The sequence below is a fragment of the Apaloderma vittatum genome, unplaced genomic scaffold (genome assembly GCF_000703405.1).
Source record: "Apaloderma vittatum isolate BGI_N311 unplaced genomic scaffold, ASM70340v1 scaffold6514, whole genome shotgun sequence".
Classification (NCBI taxonomy): domain Eukaryota; kingdom Metazoa; phylum Chordata; class Aves; order Trogoniformes; family Trogonidae; genus Apaloderma; species Apaloderma vittatum.
Genome location: NW_009713219.1, coordinates 151,010 through 174,528, shown reverse-complemented (window position 1 = coordinate 174,528; position 23,519 = coordinate 151,010). Strand labels below are relative to the sequence as shown.

Genomic DNA, 23,519 nt, shown 5'->3' with positions numbered 1-23,519 from the left:
ACTTAATATAATACCATCCCCTGAATAGATGAATTAAGCTGATAAGCAGCTGAGCAAGCTCCATTAACAGCTTCATACAAACAAGAAGAGAGCGATCCGAAAATGTCACCAATCGTTTATTACAGAAGCAATTGTAGGCCCAGACAAATTAAGAATTCAACTTATTTTTGGTGGCCAGGGTGCCCAGTGTTTTCTGCACAAGTCAGTGGTGTTAGCTGAAAGTCATCCCTAAAGTAGATTAAAAATGAAGAACCCTGATAAATTGGTGTAATCCATCTATTTGTCTTTGAGAATGGTCCTCAAGCTTTGTTGGTCACCTGGAGAAACATAGAGCAAGTAAATCCTGTGCCAATGGTCAACACCACGCTGGCTCCTTCCCAGGAGCCTCAAATTTTTTCTTTTTTTTTTTGTTTTAATCTAACTAATAGTTAAAAGTTTAAAGTGTTTGCTTAGTTTTAATGATTCGTAGCAAATAAAGAGCGGTGCCATGTCTGGGAGCCGCGCTGGGCGTTTCCAGTCTAAGGTAAAGCTTAATATTGTGTATGTTTAAAGATAACAGACTATTCTTCAATTAGAAGGATGAAATTCTCTATCACGAGTCTTTTTAAAGAGAGTAAAGTTATCGTCAGAGGTATATTTGATATTTTTAAGCTTAAGCACTCACTGGTAGAAATTATGTTTGATATTTTTAAGCTTAAGCACCCATCGGTAGAAATTAATCTGACCAGTTTGTCTGTAACACTTCTGATGTCATACGCTGACTTTTTGGGGTCTGCGTTAAGAGCAGCCCTTGTGGTTTTCTAACAGTGACTGCGGTGTTATTGTAATAATGGAGAATAATATGTAATAACCGGGGTCCCGTCGTGTTTCGCTCTAGGCTGATGCTGAGCGAAGCTAAAGAGACCTTCGATAAACCACGGGCTGTGGTTTGTTATGGATTGAGGCTGATCAGTAGACACTACCTTCACAGACAGGAACGGGTCTCAGCAGCCGTTGTGTTATTTATAATAATGGATGGTTTGGATAAGTCCACTTGCCATGTCGGGTCTCCAGCAGCAGTTTTTGGCTTCGCAGGTCTGCGTTTGTGCTGCCGTAGTGGTTGTAAATGTGCGTGTGTTCTGTGGAAACGCTGCATTTGCTCTCCCCTACCACTGAGCTTTGTGGGAACCGAGGTGGCAAGCCCTCTGCAGCATCGAGCCTGGGGAAATACAGTGTTTATCCTTCTGAGGAGGCAGGAGAGCTAATAAATACTTGTAGGAATGCTGCACAGAGACAGATTATGAGAATGCAGAAGATGCTTGTAGTGGGGCGTGAAATACTGACCTTTCCGCAGTCTAGAAGTCTCAAATCATTATCTATGATCATGTTTGTGTATATTTCAAAGCTTTTCTTTCCCTCCTTGGCATCTCAAGTGAGAATTTATGGCAGATTCCTTAATTTAAGGAGCAGTCCCAGACTGTTACTCAAACAATTGCATAATAGCTTTGGGGATTAACATACCGGCAGCTTGAGAGCTGCTTGGGGACCTTTGTTATCAAGGAGAAAATAGCCCTGAACAATATTTTGGTCTCTCTGCCGTGAGAAGTAACTGTCAGCCTCCTTTGTATGGCAGGTTTGTCATGGACAGGCGGAGTTTTAGGGCAGAGCTGAATTGTGAGCAGGTTGTCTTTGTTGGTCAGAGATAGCCATTACTCAGCAATCTTGATGCCTGTTCTTCATCAGAAAGAATCAAAAATTAAATATCCTTTTGTTGAAATCTGGAGTTGCAGTTTCATATTTAAGAGTTTTCTGGGTCCTTCTGGCTTTCAGCCAGTGATGACGGGTATGGGTTTCAACTCGGTTGCATTCAGGATCCCAAATGGTAGTAAAACCAGAACACTGATAAAAAGGACGTAGTGAGAAAAATGGTCTGTGTGCACTGTATTTGATCAGGATTGCCTGAAAGGAAGGAATTTTAAATGCATACATATACAGTTGTTTTCAATTGATTAGTGATATTTTATTTTTTTTGAGCCCATGAAAAGGTTGTTTCTTTGACTTGTATATTGTAAAGGATCACGATGGAGAAATATAGATGGATGCAATGAAGAAGAACTGAGGCTCAGCTGAAGCTGACTGCTTGAGCTAACTGCTTTAACAAATGCAATGAGTATATGAATATGTGTATTTATCAGAAATTATTTTTTTCTACAGATCCCACAAATCAGTTATGCCTCAACTGCACCAGAGTTGAGTGATGACAGGCGCTATGATTTCTTCTCACGTGTGGTTCCTCCAGATTCCTTCCAAGCACAAGCAATGGTGGACATTGTGAAAGCTTTGGGATGGAATTATGTGTCCACTTTGGCATCTGAAGGGAATTATGGAGAAAAAGGCGTCGAGTCCTTCATGCAAATTTCCAGAGAGGCAGGTAGGCAACGCCCATCCTCCCTCCAGAAAACACTGTAGAAGTAATGAATGTTATTTTGTGCCAAATGTTTTTTTTGTTCTAGAACGTGTGTTTGATTCTGACGTTGCTCCAGTTCTTTGTAATGGCTCTGTAACAGTTCCTAGATACTCGCATTTCTAAAATTGCTTATGGGGTTTCAGAGAGTTTGAAACCTTAGTAGTTTTCAATCATTTCTGGAGAAAATAGAAAACCCTGAGTCTTATCAAGCTTCTGCTATTCCACTGGATGGCATTATATTATGTTGACGTGGGTAGAAGACAGATTTTAAAATGCTGAGCTTTTATCTCTCCACAGCTAGAAATTCTGAGAAGACTGCATGTTACCAGACATTGACTTGTGTCGTGCTATTGCTGTTGCTCTTTGAGATTGCTGCCTCACTTGTGTTGCTTTCCTTTAGCGTTTCTGTTGAGAAAATTCATAATGTTTTACTTGGAGGCTCAGAGATGATCGGCCTGGGATATGGAGGCACCAAACTCAGCGGTGTGGTGCAAGGCACATCAGACCTTTGGTGGGACACATCACATTTTTTTTGTTGCTGGTTTCATTTATTGGTGTCCCAAGAAGGGCAAACTGCGTTGAACAACGTCACTTGCCAATGAGGGATGTTCCCAGGGGGTGGGGAAATGCCATGACTTTAACGGGGTTGGGCTCTCTAATTCTGCTACTTGTTTTCCTGCTCTGGTACGAAACAGAGAAAAGACCTGTCTTGAAGGTGTGACTGCTGTATCAGTGTGCTCATACCCCTATCCCCATAACTTATTTTTCAGGGTAAATAGTTCTGAGTTCTCTCAGAGACAGCAGAACGTAGGAGGACTGTAGATGATGCTTCAGGGAATAGAGGTGTAAATCCACGGCGAGCCGATTTACAACCCAGAATCATAAAGCTTTGGAATGGGAGTATTGAAAGTTGATTCCATGCTGGTAAGGGCAGGAAAGAAAAAAAAAAAACAAAACAGGTGGTGTCATTCATTACTGGTGATGTGCTCGAGGCTAATCTTGAGAAGCCCTTAGTGATATATCCCAACTGGGAACCCGTCATCATTGTACAAGGATAAACTCTGTTGGAATCCCAAAACGAACTCACGAATCTCGTTGCGTTAATTAAAACCAATGCAATGTGATCCACAGTTCCCTCACTGAGCGACATCAACAACGAGCTGCATCAGGGGGTGCATGAAAGGAGGGGATCGAGACAGGAGAGGCATTTCTCTGAAGCTGCTGTTGGAGGGCTCCATCCCCTCGGTCGTTGCAAAGCTGGTTCCAGCCCGTGGGTCGCTCCCGACAGCCTCATTTGGGGCGGGAGCAGAGAAGGCAGCTGCACTTAAATAGAAGGGGCTTTAGAGGGGGGAATCTGGAATTGTTTCATTATGTTGGTATCACAGAAGGAACCTATATTTGCATAAATTTGTCCGCTCATTCGAATGCATATTTATGTGGTATTAAAGAAAATGGTTTTGGATTTAGTACTGCAGGAAGTGACAAATGCCCGTGTTCATTAGAATTTAAAATTGACTTTATTTGCAAATATCCACTGTTGCAAAATCATACCAGAAATGTGTTCTCTATGTCAAGGACAAACTCTAGCTGAATAATACCATATCGCTGTATAGACCTTCTGCAGAATTAAATTAATGATGGGAGCTGTTCGCGTAGTCAACATGTAATTCGGCATCCCTCATAAAAAACACAAAGCATAAAATTAGAAGAATGGCCTGCTTAAACCAGCTTCGCATGCAGGGTGATATAGGTCACGCCTACAAGATTAAGACACCAGCGGGGATAGGGCATAAACTTTCTTTCCTACAGGCAGCCTGCCTTGTCTGGAAACTGGAATAATCCAATCCCTGGGGCTGCCTCCAATCCAGGGCAGCCGCTGCTGCTTCTCAGGGCTGTGCTGAATTTTTTGTGTTACACAGATAAAGCTTACTTGAAGTTCTGAGGGGATTTAATACCTGTCAACAAGTTCCCTGCGTTTTAAAACCCCTGGGAAGTGTAAGAAGATCCTATTTAGATGTTTAATGGAGCGGTGCTGCCCGGAGAGACCGGTCCCAACCTTGATCCCCAACAGGGATGTGGTCTCTTGTCCCCTGACTTCAGGGCTTGGTTGTGACCATCTCCCAGGTCCTGTTTTGGGGGGATTGTGCTGCAATGAGATTTTCCCGTGCTCCAAGAGACATGGCAGTGGAGGGTGCAGCAGTTTTGGGCTTGCTTGCCTGATGTAACTGCGTCTCCTTGGGGATGTTTTCAGCAAAAGAAGGGATGAACCAGGTGGTTGCTGTCATACCAGGCTTTGGAAAGAGCCTCCTGAAGAAGCAGCAGCCAGCAATAATTTTACTGACTCGTGGCCGTGGTGCAGTTTAGTAGCTCTTTGATCTCCTGCTTAACAAAAACATGGGCATGGTCAGGAGCCGTGTGGCCGAATGCATGAAGTGCTCCTCTAAGGAGGAGCAGAAGGGGCAGGAGGTTGCACAAGGTAGAGAAACATTACCAAGGTCGATGCACTGCAAGTATTAAATATGTTGAAAAGGCTCCAAACCCACGTGACCTGACTGAGGCGTGTGATTACACAGGGCTTTGCTGAAGCAGCCCTGGCCGTGCTGCTGTGACGCTGCCGGGACAGGGGGGCACATCTGTCACCGTCCTCTTGCTGCCACACCAGTAGATTAATGTTAATTGGAAAAGCCAAGCCAGAAGCAACAGAAGTGCAACAGCAATGGGAGGATTTTTTTTTTTCCCCCATGGTCAAAAGATCCAGTTTTTCCAAAAATCGGCGAGGCTGTGGATTTCCTCCTCTTCGTCACCGTAGCTTGCAGGGATGCGGGGAGGATGGAGGACAGGATTTGGTCAAAGCTGGAGGCATAGCAGCAGTGAGCAGTCATTACTAGCTCTCAGACAATTGCCTTGTATCTCACAATCAGTGTATTTTGGCAGAAAGGAAGATTTAATCTGTAGGTACCAGCACGTTTATTATCTTTGGCCTCAAATCTGTTGCGAGCTAATTACCCTAAATTCAGTGTTTTATCCAACCTTGTTTCTGATTCAGCCAAGATCTTAGGAATTGTGAGGAGGAGTAAAAAGTGCTATCCTTGCTTAGTTTTCAAATATGCTTTAGCACATAAAGACTTTGCTTGATCCTTTGAGTTAATAATTCTTCACAAAGTGACTTTTATTATGAGTACTTGAAGCGAGTTTGAATATGTCATTGTGGCAGGAGATGAAGATTTGAAACACGCTCTGCAGTCTGTGGGATTAATAAATTAGGAGAATGGTCTAATTATGGAAAATCTAAAGGACAATTTCAGATTATTAATGAAACTACTGAATACTTTGAATTTCAAAGATTAATTCGTCTTTGATTTTTTAAAAAAGATTAATCTGTACCAGAAGGTTAATTGCTATCTGTAAGAAATATATATATTGAAGTCGTTAGCAGAAGACCACTTGAATGCTTCCTAACAGATAAATGAAAGATCTAGCACCCCTTTATTCATCTTTTTCTCTCCAAAAATCACCCAGTTTCACAGAGGAGTACGCTGGCTGCTTTCCTGGTGGAGCCTTTGATGCTCCCTCCTGGGCTGTGGCACAAACAGCCCGGGGAAGGGGATGCCGGGACCTGCAGACCGGGTGGCTGTGCCCTTACCTCTTGCTGCTGCCTTTCTCTAGCTCTTTGTCCCATTTATCTCCAGAATACATAATTCTGCTCAGCAAGGCCAATGTTGAGCACAATTCTGCTTGTCTGCACAAACTAATCCTGTTGTATCGTGGAGGGCGTTGTGTCAGTAGTAGCATCCCTTAACCTACAAACTCAGATTTAGTTTAGATTAGGATGTTCTCAACCGTCTGAAAGGACTGGAGAAGAAAAATTCTGGGAAAGCATGCCTTCTTCCTCTTTAACTCTGAGGTTAAAGCTCTTGTCTCAGTGTGCTGATATGATTATATACACACTGGAGTTTCTTCTGAAGACTTCCAGTTGTGGTGGAGTATTTAAAAGAATATCATCACCCTGGCAGAACAAAAAAAAGCAGAATAAACTGTAATCCACTTTACCACAGGAAGCACAACACTTGCGACAGTCTCTTTACCTTCTTTTCTCCTTTTTCTTGCTGAAAACTTTTCTCTTGTTTTGAAATATTCATTTATTTAATCCTTCTGTCTCCACGATCCTCGAGGGCTGCGCAGACATCTGTTACGTAAGGGCGAGAACATCTGCATGCAGCAGGGACGGCCGAGCTGCGCGCGCGCTGCAGGAGCTCAATTTGCTCGGAAACAGAAGGAACATCAAAAAAACATACATTGCCAGGGCAAAGAAGAGGCCCTTGAAATTGCGAATCCTTCTCCCTACCCTCATGAGTAGAATTTTTTTTTTTCCCAACAGTGGTACTGAACAGTATTTTTTTAGCATCCCTCAATACAAATTGGAATTTATCTTATTTTTCCCATCTTTATATTTGCTAGTAAAAACTGGATTTCTTTAATATCCCTCAATACAAATTTGAATTTGTCCTATTTTTCCCATCTATACATTTGCTAGGAAAATCTATATGCATTCACACACATATATACCCATATGACACTCATTGCCTTCATCTCTAGCAAGTGTCACTCCACTAAAATCAGACGAACTGCTTTATTGTGTGCTGTTATGATCTTTTAATTCAATAGTATCATCTCCTAACACGTTGGCTTCTTCACAAATTAAGTACTCCCTACAGAAATTGTTTTCTCTGGGGTTATCTGTAGCAAAAAAACTGGTTTGAAGCCCTTTGTGAAAACACGGCAGCTTTTCCTAAAGCCTTGATATTTGTTTTCTGCGCTGACTTGTGTTTCCAAAAAAGTCTTTTGATTTTGGGGGTTTTTGGTGTTCTGAATCATCCGACGCTTTGTGTGAAATCCCCAGCGTGGTAGGTACCGTAACACGATGCTCTGATTCAGTGCTTCCCTTCTCTGGCAGCTGACACCGAAAAGCCAGGAGCCGCTGCATCATCCGTCTGTGATTCACGCGGCATTTCTGCCGGCTCCTGAAGGTCTGTTCAGCTGCCTGCTAGGATCCTGAGAGCGTTTTTGTAATAGAACGTAATTTTTATGCTGTCTGTTGGGGATTCCATTAGCACAAATTAGGGCTGGGTAACATGAGAGAGTTAAATCAGTGCTACGAGGGAGTTGTACAACTGTCTGTGCTTTAAGGAGGGAGAGGAGACTGTTCTGTCTGTATATCTCAAACAGAGTACTATTTCCTCTTACCAAGTACAAAATCCAGCTTTTTTTTTGTCTTACATTCTAATGTTAATGAAGCATCTACCTTTTTTTCTTGATCCATTAAGGCCCTACTGAATGGGTTTAGAATACTCATTGCAAGGAGCAGTCACTTTACAGCATAACCTGGGGTTAGAAGAAGCCCAAAAACGAGAAAGGAAGGTGAAAAAAAGTTAGTGATGGCACCGTGGTGGGCAAAGATTGCATTGGTTGTGTTCATCAGTAAGAAATACTTCCAGTTTATTAGTGAAGCTTTGCACAGCTTACGGGCAACGGGTGATGCCATCCGTCACCCAGTGATGCCCAAAATTTATGATCTATGATTTCCTTTCGTGGTGGCAGCTGACAGGACCCAACTTGTAAGAGAGTCACTGTTGAAATATTCATTTGAATGAGTCATTGTTTTGGCAGAAGACGGGCAAAGGTGTTGTACTGTCCACCGGGACGGCTATTGATTTATTTAGCGTTTTGCAAACTGTGTTCATTGGATCTCCCTCTGCCGTAACCCGAGGGGCAGAAACCTTCTACAGCACTTCAGCTGGAGCCAACGGCTGAGCTAATGTGTTGACAAATTGGTCTATAAATATGTTTTTGAAGTGCAGTCCAAGAGCCAGGCTGAGAAAACCAGACATTGCCGAAGGGATGCTTCGCACGTATCTCGGGTGCGGTTGCGTCAGGGAACGGCAGCTCTGCGGAGGGTCACGGACCCCGGTGCTTTTATGGAGTCTTGAGGGTACAGAGCAGGGTTTGAGGCTTACGGCAGGACTTACTGGTGACTTACTGGTCCTGCAGACCAGTGCCACTGGTGCTGTTCTGCCAGGTGGGATGCTTGGTGTCCGCAGGGAGGGCTGGGGGTCCCCGAAGGATGGAGAGGCAGCAGTGCAGGGCTGTTCCATCGTCTGTTATGTCGAATGATTATGCTTTCCGATGGGAATGGCCTTTCTTCATTTACTTGAGAGCCTGTTTTCTGCATCAAATGTAGCAAGAATAAATATATAAACCACTTACGAAATCGAGTCACGTATATCCAAGCCCTTCAGGTGCTTTCCATTTTCCTTTCTATTTTTCTCAAATATTCAGGCATCTGTCCCTTTTGTGTTCAGTGGTGTTACGTTAAATAACAACGTTATGAAAACTATTCTTTTCTTTCCCATGTTTCATCAAATAACGAACGCTTCGTCATTTCGGAAACAAAGCGAAGAGAAATTGTTTTCTAAAGTTGGACCAAGTTGTGTTGTGCGCTGCAGTCTGTCAGGTTTAATAGGTTTAACAGGATTTTCTTTTAATTGTAACTGATGTAGTAGAAGAGGCACTGGACTTGGTCCTCAAGGGTATTTTGGACTGAATTTGGTGTTTAATAGTGTACTTCTGACAGTGGAGAATTAAAAACGAAGTAAATCTCTCTGTGTCTGTACCACTGTGGCTTTTTTTAATAACCTATGAGAAGTGATGTCATTTAGAGAAGCGAATGGGTGATGTCCTTAAGGCGGTGACGGGACTTCTGATGTCCCTGTGATACCGGGTAAGACTCGTTAGGTGCCTGGCTTAGGTGCTGAGAAACCCTTTTGGTACCTGCCTGTATTTTTAGATTATCAAAGCCTTGTGAATGCAGTCTTCCATCTCTTTAGCAAGGCACCGTCCTGGCTAAGGTGTAACAAGTGTCCTGAGTTACTTGACTCTGCTCGCTGGGCAGTATCGAAGAGTGATGAGATCTGAGTTGCCCTTCTGAAACCTCCATTTCTCTCTCTCGACTACCCGGGGCGCGCAGGCACCAAATATAAGTATGTCATTAAAGAATCTGGATTTAAAAAAAAAAAAAATCCCATCATAGGTATGCGTGTGATATATGTGTTTTCCTATAATTTGTCATCACTGGAAGATAAATACCTGGTGCAGATTCACAGGGTGGTTATGATCTCATCCAGGAGAGCCGTGAAGCCAACGGGTGTTAGGACACATGGGTTGGGTGCTCCCCTCACTCAGTAAAATAGAGTTTGGGGCAGAAGGAGAGAGGTGAAGATGTGACATCATGGTTATCTTTGTTTATGCGAAATCTGGGGCTGGCTCTGTGCTGGTCCATGCACAAACCTATGCTCTGTCCCCCCAAAGGTTCTCACACAGCTGGTTTCTTGGCGGAGTATTACTGGGTAGCTGTAGGAGGCTGCTGTTGCAGGTGTAGTGTACGTCACTTTAATGATAAATATCGCCTTTTTATGGCATTTATTGAACATTTGGAGATTGCATTTCAAGGGTGGAATAAACTCGAAATAGGCAATTCTTGTTACTAAACAAATAACTGCCAGCATCCTTTAAAAATGTTACCCCAAACTTAATAAAACATTGTGTTCCTGGTTATGTGACGCGTATCGTGCGGATTAGCTGAAAACAAGTGACTGGTTAAGTCCTCGTGATTGCGAAGCAAAAAAATGTATTGTTGAGCCTTTATTTTTACCAGTGAAGTTGGACACCCCTAGGGAATGCTTCTGCATTTTGCAATGCGCCTGCGCCGTGACGTCCAAGTGAAGAAGTTGGTTTGATGCAGATTGAGGAAGTTGTTCATTCCAAACCAGATTTTTTTTCACTCGTTCTTTGGCATTTTTTCTGCATCTCAAGGGTAACACGTTCCTCCTGGTGAGGAGAGCCACGTGGAGCCAGAAAAGCTAGAGGGTTCGTGTTTGTTCTGCGTCCATTGTGTGCTGGGAAGAATAGAAATTTGCAAACAAACAGTGTTGGAAATATTAGGGGAACAGACAAGAAGTATGTTAAGAAGCTCAGGGAGAAGGTCTATTGAAGCATAAAACTGATGGTTTGGGGTTGGAGTAGGGCGACAGAAGAGAGTTCAGGTTTATCGAACAATAAAAGGAAATAATAAGTCTGTGGAAACAACAAGCCAGGTATGAGGAGCAGGAGAGGGAGAGATGAAAAGCTGTAAAATGAAGGTTGACAGGAGTTGCAAAGACTGAGTCGCAGCAGGAGAAAAAAAAAACATCTATGGATAGGGAAGATTTGCCATAGAGAATGGGCTAGAAAATCATATTTGTTTCACCAAAAAAAAAATTAATCATTTCAGAAACAGAATTGGCTTTGATTATGAAAACGTCGAACTTCTGGAAGATAAGACAGAAATTCTTTCTGAAGTCCCTTTTTTTTCTTCCGGGGAGTGGTGAAACCAGGCTTCCGAGTCGATTGCGTCTGAGTGCCTTTGCTCTTGACGACACTTTTTTTTCCTGCTTCCCAGCCTCCCCGGGGGAGAAGAGGATCCTGTGAATCCTGGCTCCCAGTTCCCCTCCACCTACAAGTGCCTATTCCAGTGTGTGGTGCAAAGCATCCTGTCACTTTTCCTGAAGGAATAAAATGAATTTCATGAAAATCTTTTGCAGAGGAAGCCCCTGCTGTCGTTTTGACTTTCCCCCGTGGAAAATAGAAATATTGTGATTACACTGAGACTTTCCCAAGGGATATGTCTGTTTTGCAAAGTAGGATGAATTTGTTGGAATGCCAATTGGGATCAGCTCTAAATGCATTTCTGCATCTGAAGGGTAATATATAATCGAATGCAGTAAGTTATTCCAGTTTCTGTCACTGAAATCCTGCATCCCAGGAGGAAATACAAAATATTGCCTCGTCTTGTACCTTCCATACTTCACAGCCCCTTTTCGCTTTGTGCTAATGCAAAGAACAGCTTTCATAGCCATGGGGGAGTAGCAGCACATAAATAATTCTGAGATGCCTCTTCCATCATGCGCCCTCCCCTGCCTTCCTCATCCCTTATCCTTCCTCAGACAACAGAGGATGACAAACGTCCTGAACCCTTCACACTCTTGGAAGATGGCTTTCATGAGTTGCCAGTGATCTTCTGGGCATGCCAGAAATATTCCCCGGCTTGTCTCCAAAGCTTCTTCAGACCAAGTTTCCTCGTGTAGGAGAAAAAAAAAAGATCAATGAGAGGAGAAAGTCACTCCACCCGCGTTTATGTACCCACTTTGCAAGATCATAGCAGGTAGTAAATGATGATCAATGGAGCTTATGCTCTGCTCTTACACGCTCTTAGGGAAGTTATTTATCAAGGCAGTGTTCGAAATAGAATCATAGAATCATAGAACGTTACTTTTTGCTCAAGTACATCCAACAAGATATCGGAGCCGGAAATATGAGCGGCAATACGGCATTTCAAGTGGTTTACCCATATAGCCAGAATGTTGGGAACATATATATGTATATACACACACACCACTTATACTGCAGGCTGCTCTGTTTCCTTTCCCTCTGGTCCTTCAAGATTCATTTTCAGTCCGTAGGGAATTGGGAGGCCGTCTAACTTGCACTCATAATGGAGACTATTGGCATTACTTCAACACTTCACTGATGTTCATTATTTAAACCAAAGCTTCATGTTGACAATAGCCCTCCCTCTTCCCAGGCAGGTCCCTGGGCTTATCCTGCTTTCTGTATTCCCTCTTTGCGTCGCTTGAGGCATGTTAATAACCAAAATTTGGTTTAAAAAAATCCAGTTAGTCTAATCATCAAAAAAGACTTCATATATTGCATTGTATGAACACAGAGATGAAAGAAATTAAACTCTGGGTAATAGAAAGGCAAGTCAGACATGCGGATTCTGTGATTCTGTGTTCATCTGAAATGTGAGTTGGATCTGGTGATGCCACCGGATGGCACAATGTGCACCGAAGCTGTCACCTTCCTCGTGATAAATGGCCACGTTTCACGAGGCTGCAGTTTGTCAGCGAGAACCCAAGTGCACTTAAATCTAGAGTTGTTTATAAAATAAGATATTCTGCTTAAGGCTGGGCACAGGAGTGGTCCATGCAGGGGCCGTGGCTGCCACGTGGGGCTCTCGGGGGCTGCAACTCCTTTCCTGTGAGCTTGTCCCTTCCTCAGGCAGAAGTAGGTTTCAGGCAGCTGCCTTACAATGGGAGGCTTCTTCCAGGTGCCAAAAGTCTGGAAGTGGATATCTCAGGCTATGATTGAGCAAATACTCTCTTTAAGCATTGCTTAAAGATAAATTATAATTTAATTCCTTGGATGTGTTGTGTTTCTCCCCCTAATTTCTCTAATCCACATTTCTAATCAACCCTCTAACTCTCAGTTTATCTTTTATCTATATTTTGTTCCTTTTCCAGGCTTTTTCTTTTTTTCCCTTTTCAAATCACTTTTCTCTCTTAAGTCCCCAGCACTGTCCCACACCGGTTCCACACTCACAGGAGCCCTGGGACAGGACGGATGGTCTGGCTGAGCAGAGCAGAGGGGAGGCAGCTTCTGCAAGAGCTTTCCTCCAGCTGGGAGAATTGTGGCTCTGCTCTAAAATTCTGTCTTCTCTGCCCAAACCCCTGCACCGTGGTGTCGGCAGTGTTACCGCATCAGGGAAAAAAAGCAATTCAAACCAAGCAGGACCAAACCTCAAATACAGCAGCTTTTCCGTTTAGAAGTTGAAGGATTTCACTGAAATGATCATGTTTTAAGAAGAGTGCAGGGTGCAGATGTGAAACAGCAGGAAGCTTTCTCTGACGGCTTTCTATTGACTTTTCATTGCTGTTTATGTATTTCTTTTAAAGCCAATTTTATATTCAGGCAGAAGAAAGTCTAGACAGATTGTCTAAAAACTTTTACTGGCTAATTAAGATTATACTGCTGGTATGTCACTGCTGGATAGCATGTGGACTCTGGTTAAGAAATGGTCTTCCTTTTTTTTTTTGCAGCATGTGCCTTTTGCCAAGCTTTCTTCTATTTTTCCCTGGGAGGGCTTTTTTCATATCTGTCTATTTAAATGTCAAAACTGGACGCAACTTGAAGTCTTATGCTTGGACACCTGAGTCTGTATAAAGGAACCCAAGTGTCTTGATTTTTTTGGTTTTTCCTCTCCAAAATGTTGAGCATTTGTGGTTTCTGTTCAAATTGATCAGAGATACAGTTGCTCTGCACATACAAAAATTGATCCAGCATTAAACAGTTGTGGCCTCAGCGTTGATGTGAGGTGGGAGATGGCCAACCAAAGCTCTGGTGCCATCGTGCAGTACCCTGGTGATGTGTTTTATCTGAGGCAAAATCTGGCTTATCAAAGTAGAGCATTTATTTGGAAGTTGGGATGAGACGTGTTTCCAAATTGGTATAAAAATTGGTCTTACTTTGCCAGCTCAAATGGTGTGATAAGAACAGTGTCCTGGTCACCCCCAGGGCAGGATGAATTTGAGCTTGGATATTCCCAGGTTCAACTTTCTACCTCTTAGCAGTTCCCCAAACCGGCTCATTTCTTGTGTTCTTCGTTCTTAGAAAAGCACAGCAGATGCGCGCCAGCCAGATCTCAAACCTCCACTTGCTGTAATCAAATAACTTTTTATTTATTAACATCGAGAGGGAAGACAGAGAAGCAGCATCACAAGATCGCAGCCAAAATCTGTAGTACCCAAGCTGTTCCTCGAGATAAACATCTTTTGAAAAATCCCTGCAGAAGCGCTGGGAAAGTATAGCCCCTCTCTAGGTTCTTCACACTCAGATGCCCTACAATGCCACCGCTCTGCGAGATGCTCTAAAAAAGCAATTAGCACTTTTGAGTGCTTTGCAAAATTTTATTAGTCTTCTGCGTCTTGAGGCTCTGGCAAATAATGCCGTTTCACTCGGGGTTTCTTTGATGCAGTGTGGGTTGTTGTGGGGTTTTTTTGCAGTCTTTTCCAAGAGCAAATAGAAGAGCTGGAGTTACAGCGCAATAATCAATCCAACAATTCGCAATCCTTCTTCTTGAGAATTTCAACACTCATTAGAAGCACAACCTCTTTTTAAAGCCACACTGTGCTCTTTCTCTGCTTCCCTCTTCTTCCTTTCCTTGTGTTTGTGTCGCAGCCTCTAAGAGTGTGGATTAAGGGCAGCGGGAACTCTGGCACCCAAGAAAGTCATTCATTTGTTCTGAGAAGATATCTCCTAGGCCATCGTAGCCCTTTCCTCAGGTTTCCCTGGGAAACAGGGAAAAATTGTTCACACTATAGGGTTTAAAAAACAAACAAACAAACAAACAAACCAACAGACAAAGAAAAACAACCAACAAAAAGCCAATTATTTGCAGTGGGTGAGACTCTGCAATTGCTGTAGCTTGGAACATTGCCCAAACCCTCTTTTGTAGAAACTTGGGGTTGGAGAAGTGCAATTATTATATTTTTAATACTTTTCTTTAAATTCTTCTCCTGGGCTAATCATCCCTTAAATAGCCTTATTATTTGTGCAAAGCCCTTGGTGATGCTGACTTGAAATGCCCAGAGCTGAGGCTCTCGCAGGAGTTGACCAGGAGCAAAATGTGAGCTTTGGAGCGCTCAGTTGGGTGATGAGAGGCTTTATTGCTCCTTCTGGCTTGCACAAGTAACCAATTGTCCACCGATTGCAGGAGCTGATGTGGCCTGGGCAGCCCCAGGGACTTCCCACTAGAGCTTCGGACCCATTTTTTTTTCACTTCATCAATGGAAGCAGGGTGGTGTTTGATGCTAAGGGACATCTGCTCCATGTCGGTGAGTGGGAGCTAGAGCGTGGCCCTAAGTGACGACTGAATGCAAAGATTATCATCTTCTTGATTTTTGGTGGAATGCATTTTGTTGTATTTTATTAATCCGTGGGTTCTGAGCTGCGCCCACGGGCAGCTCCTCTCCCTGCCTTCAGCCCCGCGTCGCACGTAAACAGAGTGAGATAACATCCTGTCTTGTTATCGCTGCTTGATTTTCCTGAGAAATTTTAACGACCTCCCCAGCATGAAAAATAAGAGCACACGCCTTTTTATCGTTTCTCAAACTGAAGCAGGTTTCAAAGCAAAAACTTAGGTAGTTTTGTCAGCTTCAGAGAGCCTTTCTTAAAGCAGAATGCTATTGATTAAGCTCTAATGACATATTTTTCTTAAGAAGGAGCCGAGAATCATAAACATTAAAGACAGGAAAGATGTAATTTGGATGTCATTAGTACTTAAGCTGCTTTTCTCTTTAGTACATAAATGTGCACAGGTGTATTAGCAGCTGGGTTTGAACTTAAGATTTTTCCTGCCCCATCACGTATCAAAAAATGATTGAAAATGTCTGGTATTGAAAGCTTATTTGCAGATGTGTCCTTTGCCCATCTAAACAGTTCTGTCATGAACTGATCTTCACCCCAGAGGAGCTCTCTCCTCTCTTTTTTAACCAGCCAATCTCTATATATAATCTCAAATGTTGCCTGCGATGGTGGATCCATAGAAGCAAATCAGGTACGCTTCGTCTGTAGGTTTGTTTACTGTGCTACAGAATTTCTTTGTGTGCTGAATTACAGGGAAGAGCATTACCGGGGAATTAATCTAGCAAAAGTGGTTGACAGCTCTAAATATGCAGATAAAGTCACATAAAAGAAGCCAAAGATTTGGAGACGGGATCAGAAAAGAGCAAAATCTTAAATATTCGAAGGCAAAGTATATGACAATGACACGATCAGACAAAGAGTCACATTATTTTAACTAAAAGCCATATTTAGAACAGCCTGGGAGAACATTTTCTGCGTAGCTAAGTCTGCCTAAGTGAGAAAAATGAATTACCCTCTCAACTTCTGCTTTTCATGATCGAATGTATGTATGGACTTGGGGAAATGTTTTTAGAACAAAGATCAGCACTGTCATTGCATCAATATGACTTACTGTAAAGTGTTGGGCACTGTGGCTGCAGATGGAAAGGTTGCCAGGCTCGATTAATTAGAGGAAGAGCATGAAAATTAATTGGCAATAAGGGCTCAGAGATGTGGTCACTGGCATTCTAGCACATAAGGAAATCTGCAGTTGTCAAATCATATATCATACTTGGGAGAAACATCTTTCAGTTCTGTGAATAACCTTTGAACTGCGTGAAAGGCAGCTTTCGGAATAAAGGATACCATGAAATAATTGAAAATAATACATTTGCATTTGCAAATTGCAGCAGCTGGCACCAGGTGGGTAAAGGTGATACGTTGTGGTGTCTCAAAGATTAATAGAAAACAGAAAAGTGTCTTGCACATCTCTTAGAAATGTTTAAGTTTTTAGCCCCTGTGTTCCTTTATGAGGCAAATGAATCAGATTGCTGCAGCCCCTCCTCTCATACGTGCAGTTGAAGGGAAGAAAGAACCAAACATTTTATTACAGTTTGTTGGGGTTAAGGTCACTGTGGGGTGGGGGAGTAGGAGACTGGTTGTGTTCCAGGCCAGCTCGTAGCTGCTCATGCTAGAAGGCACTTTTTCCTGGGACCGTCGTCCAGGCCGTGTGTAGGGGGTTCAGTGGGATCACTCGCGTGCAGCAGTAATGGACAGCAGCAGTAATAAATCCATCCTGCCTCGTTAATAAGTGTCGTCCCACGGGCAGATCATTTGGCATGCCAGCAGCACTCCAGAACATCAGCTGGTTGGGGCAAACTAGACAAAAAGGAGATGCGTTAGGAGGATGAAGGAGGAGATGATGGACAGTGATGTACAAAGCTCAGAGTCTGATTGGATTTTACACGGAGCAGTGCATGGTATTACCTCCCATCGCTCTTGCCAGACATGGTTTTTTTTAGTGTAAACAGAGTTTTAGGAAGAGAGGCAGCATCGTCGGAAAGGATCCTTCTTGCCAAACCCGGGGATGAAACAGAGATGCTTGAGGAGGACAGACGGGGTGTGATCTGGGGCTTCCCTTCTTCATCAGGGAAGGGATGAGGCCAGATCCTTCAAAGAGAAAGAGAGCTTGAAGCTAAAGTGAATTGGAAATGAAGCAGAGGGAGGGATTGATTTGGTCCGTGAGACAGGTCATTTCATGATGGCCTTTTGTTCGATCTGAGGGGCAGTGCTGGCGCCAGCGGTCATGGCCCCTCTTCCGCATCATTACCAGATCAGCATTAATGAGAGTTTGCCACTCCACGGTTTTCCTTCGCTTCTTATTCCTGTTTGAACTACACCCTGGAACCCAGTCACTGATCTCATGATCATTTTAATTTGGCTCGTTTGCTATGAATGGTAGTGTTAGCTCTACTTCAGTCAGTGGCAACATATTCTTCTATTTATATGCTGACTGTCCTCAAGGAAGACCGAATGCTTCTCAGCATTGATTCAAGTGAAGAATTCCACTTAGATAACCAATTAGATAACAGTTCTTGAGGCCTCATTAATGACATGAGGAATAGCAGTTTTATTTGCATGTTTGTGAGGGAATATGGCAGATAAAACCCAACATCTGAACTTGCATCTGTTTCAGGAAGGTCGTACTGGGTTTGATAGAAACACACTCACATGAAAGAAAGAGCACTTTCTTCCCTTCCTTTTTTTAATACCTTTTTTTTTTTTTTTAATACCCTCTGGCTCTTACACATATAAGTAACTGGGCTGTAGAAATTCTCTTCCATTTGGTCCAGGGGCACGTCTTTCTTTTTTTTTTCTTGTTCAGGGCAAAATTCCAGCTCTTGGAGCCGTTCGAGAGATTTCTAATCCTATTAGAGTGGAATGGTGAAAGTTTTCTTTGCGAGTCTTTAAACATCCTTATCAAGTGTAAATGTCTCATTGCTTTGGCAGCTGATGTTTTCCTTGAAAAATTAACTCTTCTTTAAAAATGACATACTTTCCGTGAGATAAGCCATTTGATTCCGTCAGTTCGTTTTCTGAGCTTCCAGCCCCAAATCAAATACGTTTAAAGGGAAGCTGCTCAGTGATCAGTTAAGACACTATACATTATTCATTTCCATATTATTTAAATACTGTATTATTATGCCACTATCCTTTGCACTGATGCATTTTTCTCAAATCATTTTTCTGTGAGCGTTCAAGAACTCGTGTTGTCTATGGAGGTAAGACAGGAAAATCCAGCAGCAGTAAAATGGGACTTGGTCAAATATGGAAATATATTAACAGGAAAAGGAGGAAAATTAAAATCTGATGTTTGCCCTGTTCATGTCCCCTTTGTATTTCCCCAAAGTTCCTGCAGGTAGTCTTGCTTTTGGAAAAAAGACTGGTCAGGGGAGGGAAGGGCTGGAATTATTCAGCACCGGACAAACCCCGAGGTTGCTCACGGAGATATAATCTTCCCCAGAGAAGTACAAGTATGTCGAGGGAGACTATTACAGTTAAACTTGATTATAGAGAGCAGCTCAGTATTTCTGATAAAATCATTAATCTAATTTTTTGTCTAATTTTTTTATTCTTTATTCGCTATTACAACCATCCTGCATTACTTTGAAGCTGGTGGCGGGGCCGAGAAGACTGATTAAATTGCAGAGCAGACTTTTAAATGAAAGGATCCATATCTAGCTACACTCGTTATCAGTTCCAAGAAATTAAATCTACCATAAATGATTTACTCTAAAATGAATTAAGCGGGCATTAGAAAGACAAAGGGCAGAGTGGCCACAGAGATTGCATCTTGGTGGAAGGAAGCAGCGATCGAAAAAAGCACCCGATAAACCCTGTCGTAAGGTCTGCAGCTCTCTCTGCAGCAGCTCTCAGCCTTGCACGGCGATTCTGTGGCACTGACCCCTCCCGCTGCCTCGAACAGGGTGCGAGTAAGTCGCACGGTGCTGCACAGCATTTATCTCAAAGTACCGAAAACGCTATTTTTCTGTAAGCTCTTCTGTTCCTGGCCGTTACATAAGATGCTCTAACCCTTACAGGAGGCTCTACACAGCGCTGCTCCCCTCTGCAGGTTTATGTATTCATTATTCTTTCAAGGATGTGAATAAAACCTCCCTCTAGAAATCCACCGTTGTTCTAGCTGAGCCCAGACATAAACCGACATCATCAGGGCAGAGGAGTTCCTCAGCCACCGCAGCGACAATCTGCTCTCTGATGCACGGGGACTCCTTGGCCTCTGCTTTGCCTCAGATTCTGTGTGGCTACATTGGAGTGTATCTCTATATGCATTTATGTATGTGTTTATTACTTTTTTTATATACATTTATAGCACCTTGGTGCATCTTGAGGGTCAGCATGTTCAGCTTCATCACCGCTCATCCGTGTTTCTTAAACCTTGCAGAATGGCGGCTTCGTGGCCCCAGCCTCTGCCCGGCGCTGGAAGGGGGAGCAGGTTGAGGGGATGCTTGTTGCTCTGCTGCTGTGACTGATTTGTTTGGAATCTGAAATCTTTAGGAAAGAGATGCTGAGTAAGGGTGGACGTGAGCGGGAAGAACATGCCGTTACGCTACCAAAATTACATCCCCGCCAGCCTGCCTTGTGTGTGGACCACCCAGTTGGTTCAGTCTGCTGCCTGAACAGCAACAGATGCCACCTTTGTGCTTAAAATAATAATTCAAAACATTAAAAACGTTTAAAAATAAGGCAACTCGTCCAACCTCTACTTCATTCTTTTTAAAATGCCACGACAGTTGTTGTTGAGAGCACCCTTGGGTGCGCTGGTCCTCGCCATGCCTAGTGCTTCAGGATCTGTCCACATGGTCCTTGGACTAGCATTTTATTTTGAGTTTAAAGTTTCAGTTAGCCCTAATTCACACATCTATAAAAAGTCTATAATTTTTACTGTAAGTTCTTTTTTTTTTTTTTTTCCGGCAGAAATGACGTGAATGTAGAGCTTCATCTTCTCTCAATGCATGCTGATGAAAAAGTTTAGCTGTGCCTTGGCTGATCTCGAATTTTAAATTAGCCTGAAGAAAACCTCAAGGCAGGAAAAATTTTATGTTTTTTACAGGAAGGAAAAGATGAGATTGAGACTCGTTCTGAAAACTTTCCGCATTCTTAGACCTACCCAGTTAGGTCAAGTCGTGCTGTCTCCAGTACCCAGGTTACCACAACGTGTTCAGGCTCTGGAAAAAAAAACCAACCTGGTTCGCTGGATTTGCTAATCCAAGAATTCATACTAGTTTCATTTCGATTCACATATTCAACTTCTAATTCAGGTCCAAATGGCCAAGGGTTTTCTTAGGTTGGTTGGTTGGGTTTTAACCTCCATTTTCTGAGCCAGAGAAAAAGTGCAAGAAGGTGTTTCCTGGCACAAGAACTTTCGGCTCCATAGCTGGCTTAATTGTGCTCTGAGTCTGTAAAGTCTTTGGAAAAGTCTTTCAAGGGCAACTGTGAATTCTCTCCTTGCATGGGTGATCCACAAGACAAGCTTCTTTCCACTTCCTTGATTTTCGAGTATTTTTCTTTTCGAGTGCTTTATGAAGAGTTTGAACTAGTACAGAGGATAAAAAGAAGAGTAAAGGGTGTTACTGCATTCTTTAAAAAAATTAGACCTGAGTTTTATTTTAATTTCACGCCGTTTTTCGCGTGCTTACAATCACTAATTAACAAAGGTAACTCTGTCGTGACAATTTGTGACAACCATTTAAACAAAGACGAAAGCACTTTGAGGTCCAGGATTCTAAAACTCTGTCTTCACGTGTGTCTCACCATTTGTAATGCTCTGGAGTCAGACCGGCAATAAAAATGACAGCGCAGGGCAATCCGAGGAGTGCGCCCTTGAGACACTGAGCCCATTAACCCCAACTCATAAAGCATTTAAGCACCAAATAGCGCTATTAACTCTGGCGGGTCTTTAGCCCCTGTAGTGTCATGTGCAGGCTTTGGGGTTTTACCCTCTTGGGCCTTATTATTGACACCTTTTTGCTCTGTGGGACACGTCACTGGTGGAAATGGCTGCGTTTCAGCTCACAACTGGAATTCTCGTGAGAATATAATTTTTTTTTTTTTAGGTGAAGTTGTACCTGAGGAGTGTGCATGTCTTAGAGTTTGTGAAACTTTGATGTCTTTGGAAAAAAAAAAAAACACAACAACAAACAACAAACTCTGGGCATAGTCAGATTTGTATACTGGTAATTGAAATACAAAATGCAAAACGTTCAGCTCTTATCTGGAACAAAGAGGGTTCTTCAACATGTAATTTTTATTTATTTTGTACATCTATACATATATATAACTTTGTAGCTTTACATAATCTTATTCTGGCTGGTGTTAATTGCATTAGTCATGCTTGCAGAATACTAAAAAGATTTGCCTATGGGAATTTCTCTTCAGTTTTGAGTCAACAGTCGATTCGGAGGATTTTGTTTTAGTTAGTGACTTCTTTATTAAAATAAACAAGATTACTGACAGGGAGAAATGTTTTTTCTGTATTTAAAGCAAGGATGGGAAATGCCAAGGTAAGGAAACAGAGATGAGAAGAGATGGATTAAAGTTTCTGCATTGTAACAGCTATACACATTTTTTGGCAAGCGTATCCTTTTGTGATGTTTGTTTCTCAAGTGTTTTATCCCCTTTGGCTTTTCTCTTGCCAGGCAGCAGAGCTGTTGGGTGATGGCAGGTAACGCTTTTCTCCTGTTCTCTTGATTCTTTGACTCTGCTCAGCCGTAGTTTGGTATCTGGTGCCACTGCTTGCTCCCCCGGTGATGAAACACATTTATTGACAACAGCCTCAAGATGTGGAGCAGCTCAGAACGCATGCAGAATAGCAGCTCTTCAGTAATTTATTTTTTGGTTTTGCTGTTGTGTCTTACCTTTCTGGGAGGTAGGTGCATGGATGGCCAGGTGTTAAGTTTTGGTTTGCTGGGGAAAAGCCTTTTCCTTAATGCCTTTAAGGACAGAAGCTTCTGAACTTATGAAACGTCCGTTGACTCGTGAGCTGAATATCAATAACTCGGGCAGAGCGCTGGAAGCCAAGAACGAGCTCCAGGCTCGTCATTCACATCTCATGTTTGTAAGCCCATAGCTTTATCTCCTGTGACATTTTAATCTCTTCCCTGCTCTCGGAGCGAGGACGGCGAAAGGGATACAGACAACTGGAACGGGCTTTGGGGGGACACCCCCGTGGCTTGTCCGCGGGGAGGTGGCTTTCTTCATGATGTGTCTTCGTGTTATTTCGAGCCGCTCCTGCTCTCCCAGGAGAGCCCTGTAGCCCCACACAGCCTCTCTGCCCTCATCCTGCTGCAGCTCTCTGCCTTTTTTTCCCACTTTTTTAAAAGAGAGACCATGCTGGGGCCGGTGTGTGAGCACGGCTCACCTTCAGCTCTGCGGGTCGCTAGAGGATGGCTCGTTCAGACAAAGCCACGCTAAGCTAGTGTGAGGAGAAGATACCCAGTGCTTGAGAAATAATGCAGTTGGGGTCACCAGGCTTAAAACCTGGTGGTACAGATCATGAGCGTGGGCAGAGCTGCACAGCACAGGCTCGTCATGGCCAGCTTCTTGCTCATCTCTTGCCTGCAATTTGGAATAATTTCTGGGTGGAACGTTGCTGTCCTGTCCCAGGGCTGCAGGATCCCCATGCCCTCTCTGCTATGCACATCCAGCTCCCCAGGGACGTGCCTCCCAACCTGAGAGGGGGGCTTCACCTCCATCGCGTCCTTCCCAACGTATCGCTGAGGATGTGAGGGGTCTGGGTGGGGAGGACGCCGCCAAAAACATCTGTAAAAATTATTGTTCTGCCCACAGCCTCCTCTAGGCTGAGTTGTTCGTACAACACGCCTTTTCAAAAATCAGATCTGATTCAACCAGGAAACAGAAGTTGTGCTGCTTATCACAGGGATTTAAAGCAGGGAGCTGAAAGCAGTGTGCACGCGCTACTTATATGGGAAGAGGCAAAGAGACAGCCAGAAAGGAGAACAAGAGGTCTGTCATTTTGCAGGATCAATTTCTGGCAATTAGAGGGCGACTGAATAATTGGGAAAAGGCTAGAAGTTATTTGAATGAAGTTATTTGCTGCTTCTGCTAAATTCATACCTGTTGACAGGGACTGAAGGAGAATTTCCGTCTCCTCCTTCCCTTGGGTCGGCGACGGCTGGCCCTGCAGATCGAAGTTCTTCAGTGTTGTGTGAGTGTAGGAGCAGTAAGATTTAAGCCTCAATACAACATAATGAGACTATTT

At 43.2% G+C, this 23,519-nt stretch overlaps 1 protein-coding gene across 1 annotated transcript in view; it reads left to right on the top strand.

Annotated features, from left to right (window-relative positions):
- Positions 1–23,519, top strand: part of GRM7 (glutamate receptor, metabotropic 7) — a 212,102-nt gene that overhangs the window by 58,457 nt on the left and 130,126 nt on the right. The window contains 1 exon segment of the mRNA XM_009868286.1: positions 2,194–2,410. Coding sequence (XP_009866588.1) covers positions 2,194–2,410 — 217 coding nt within the window.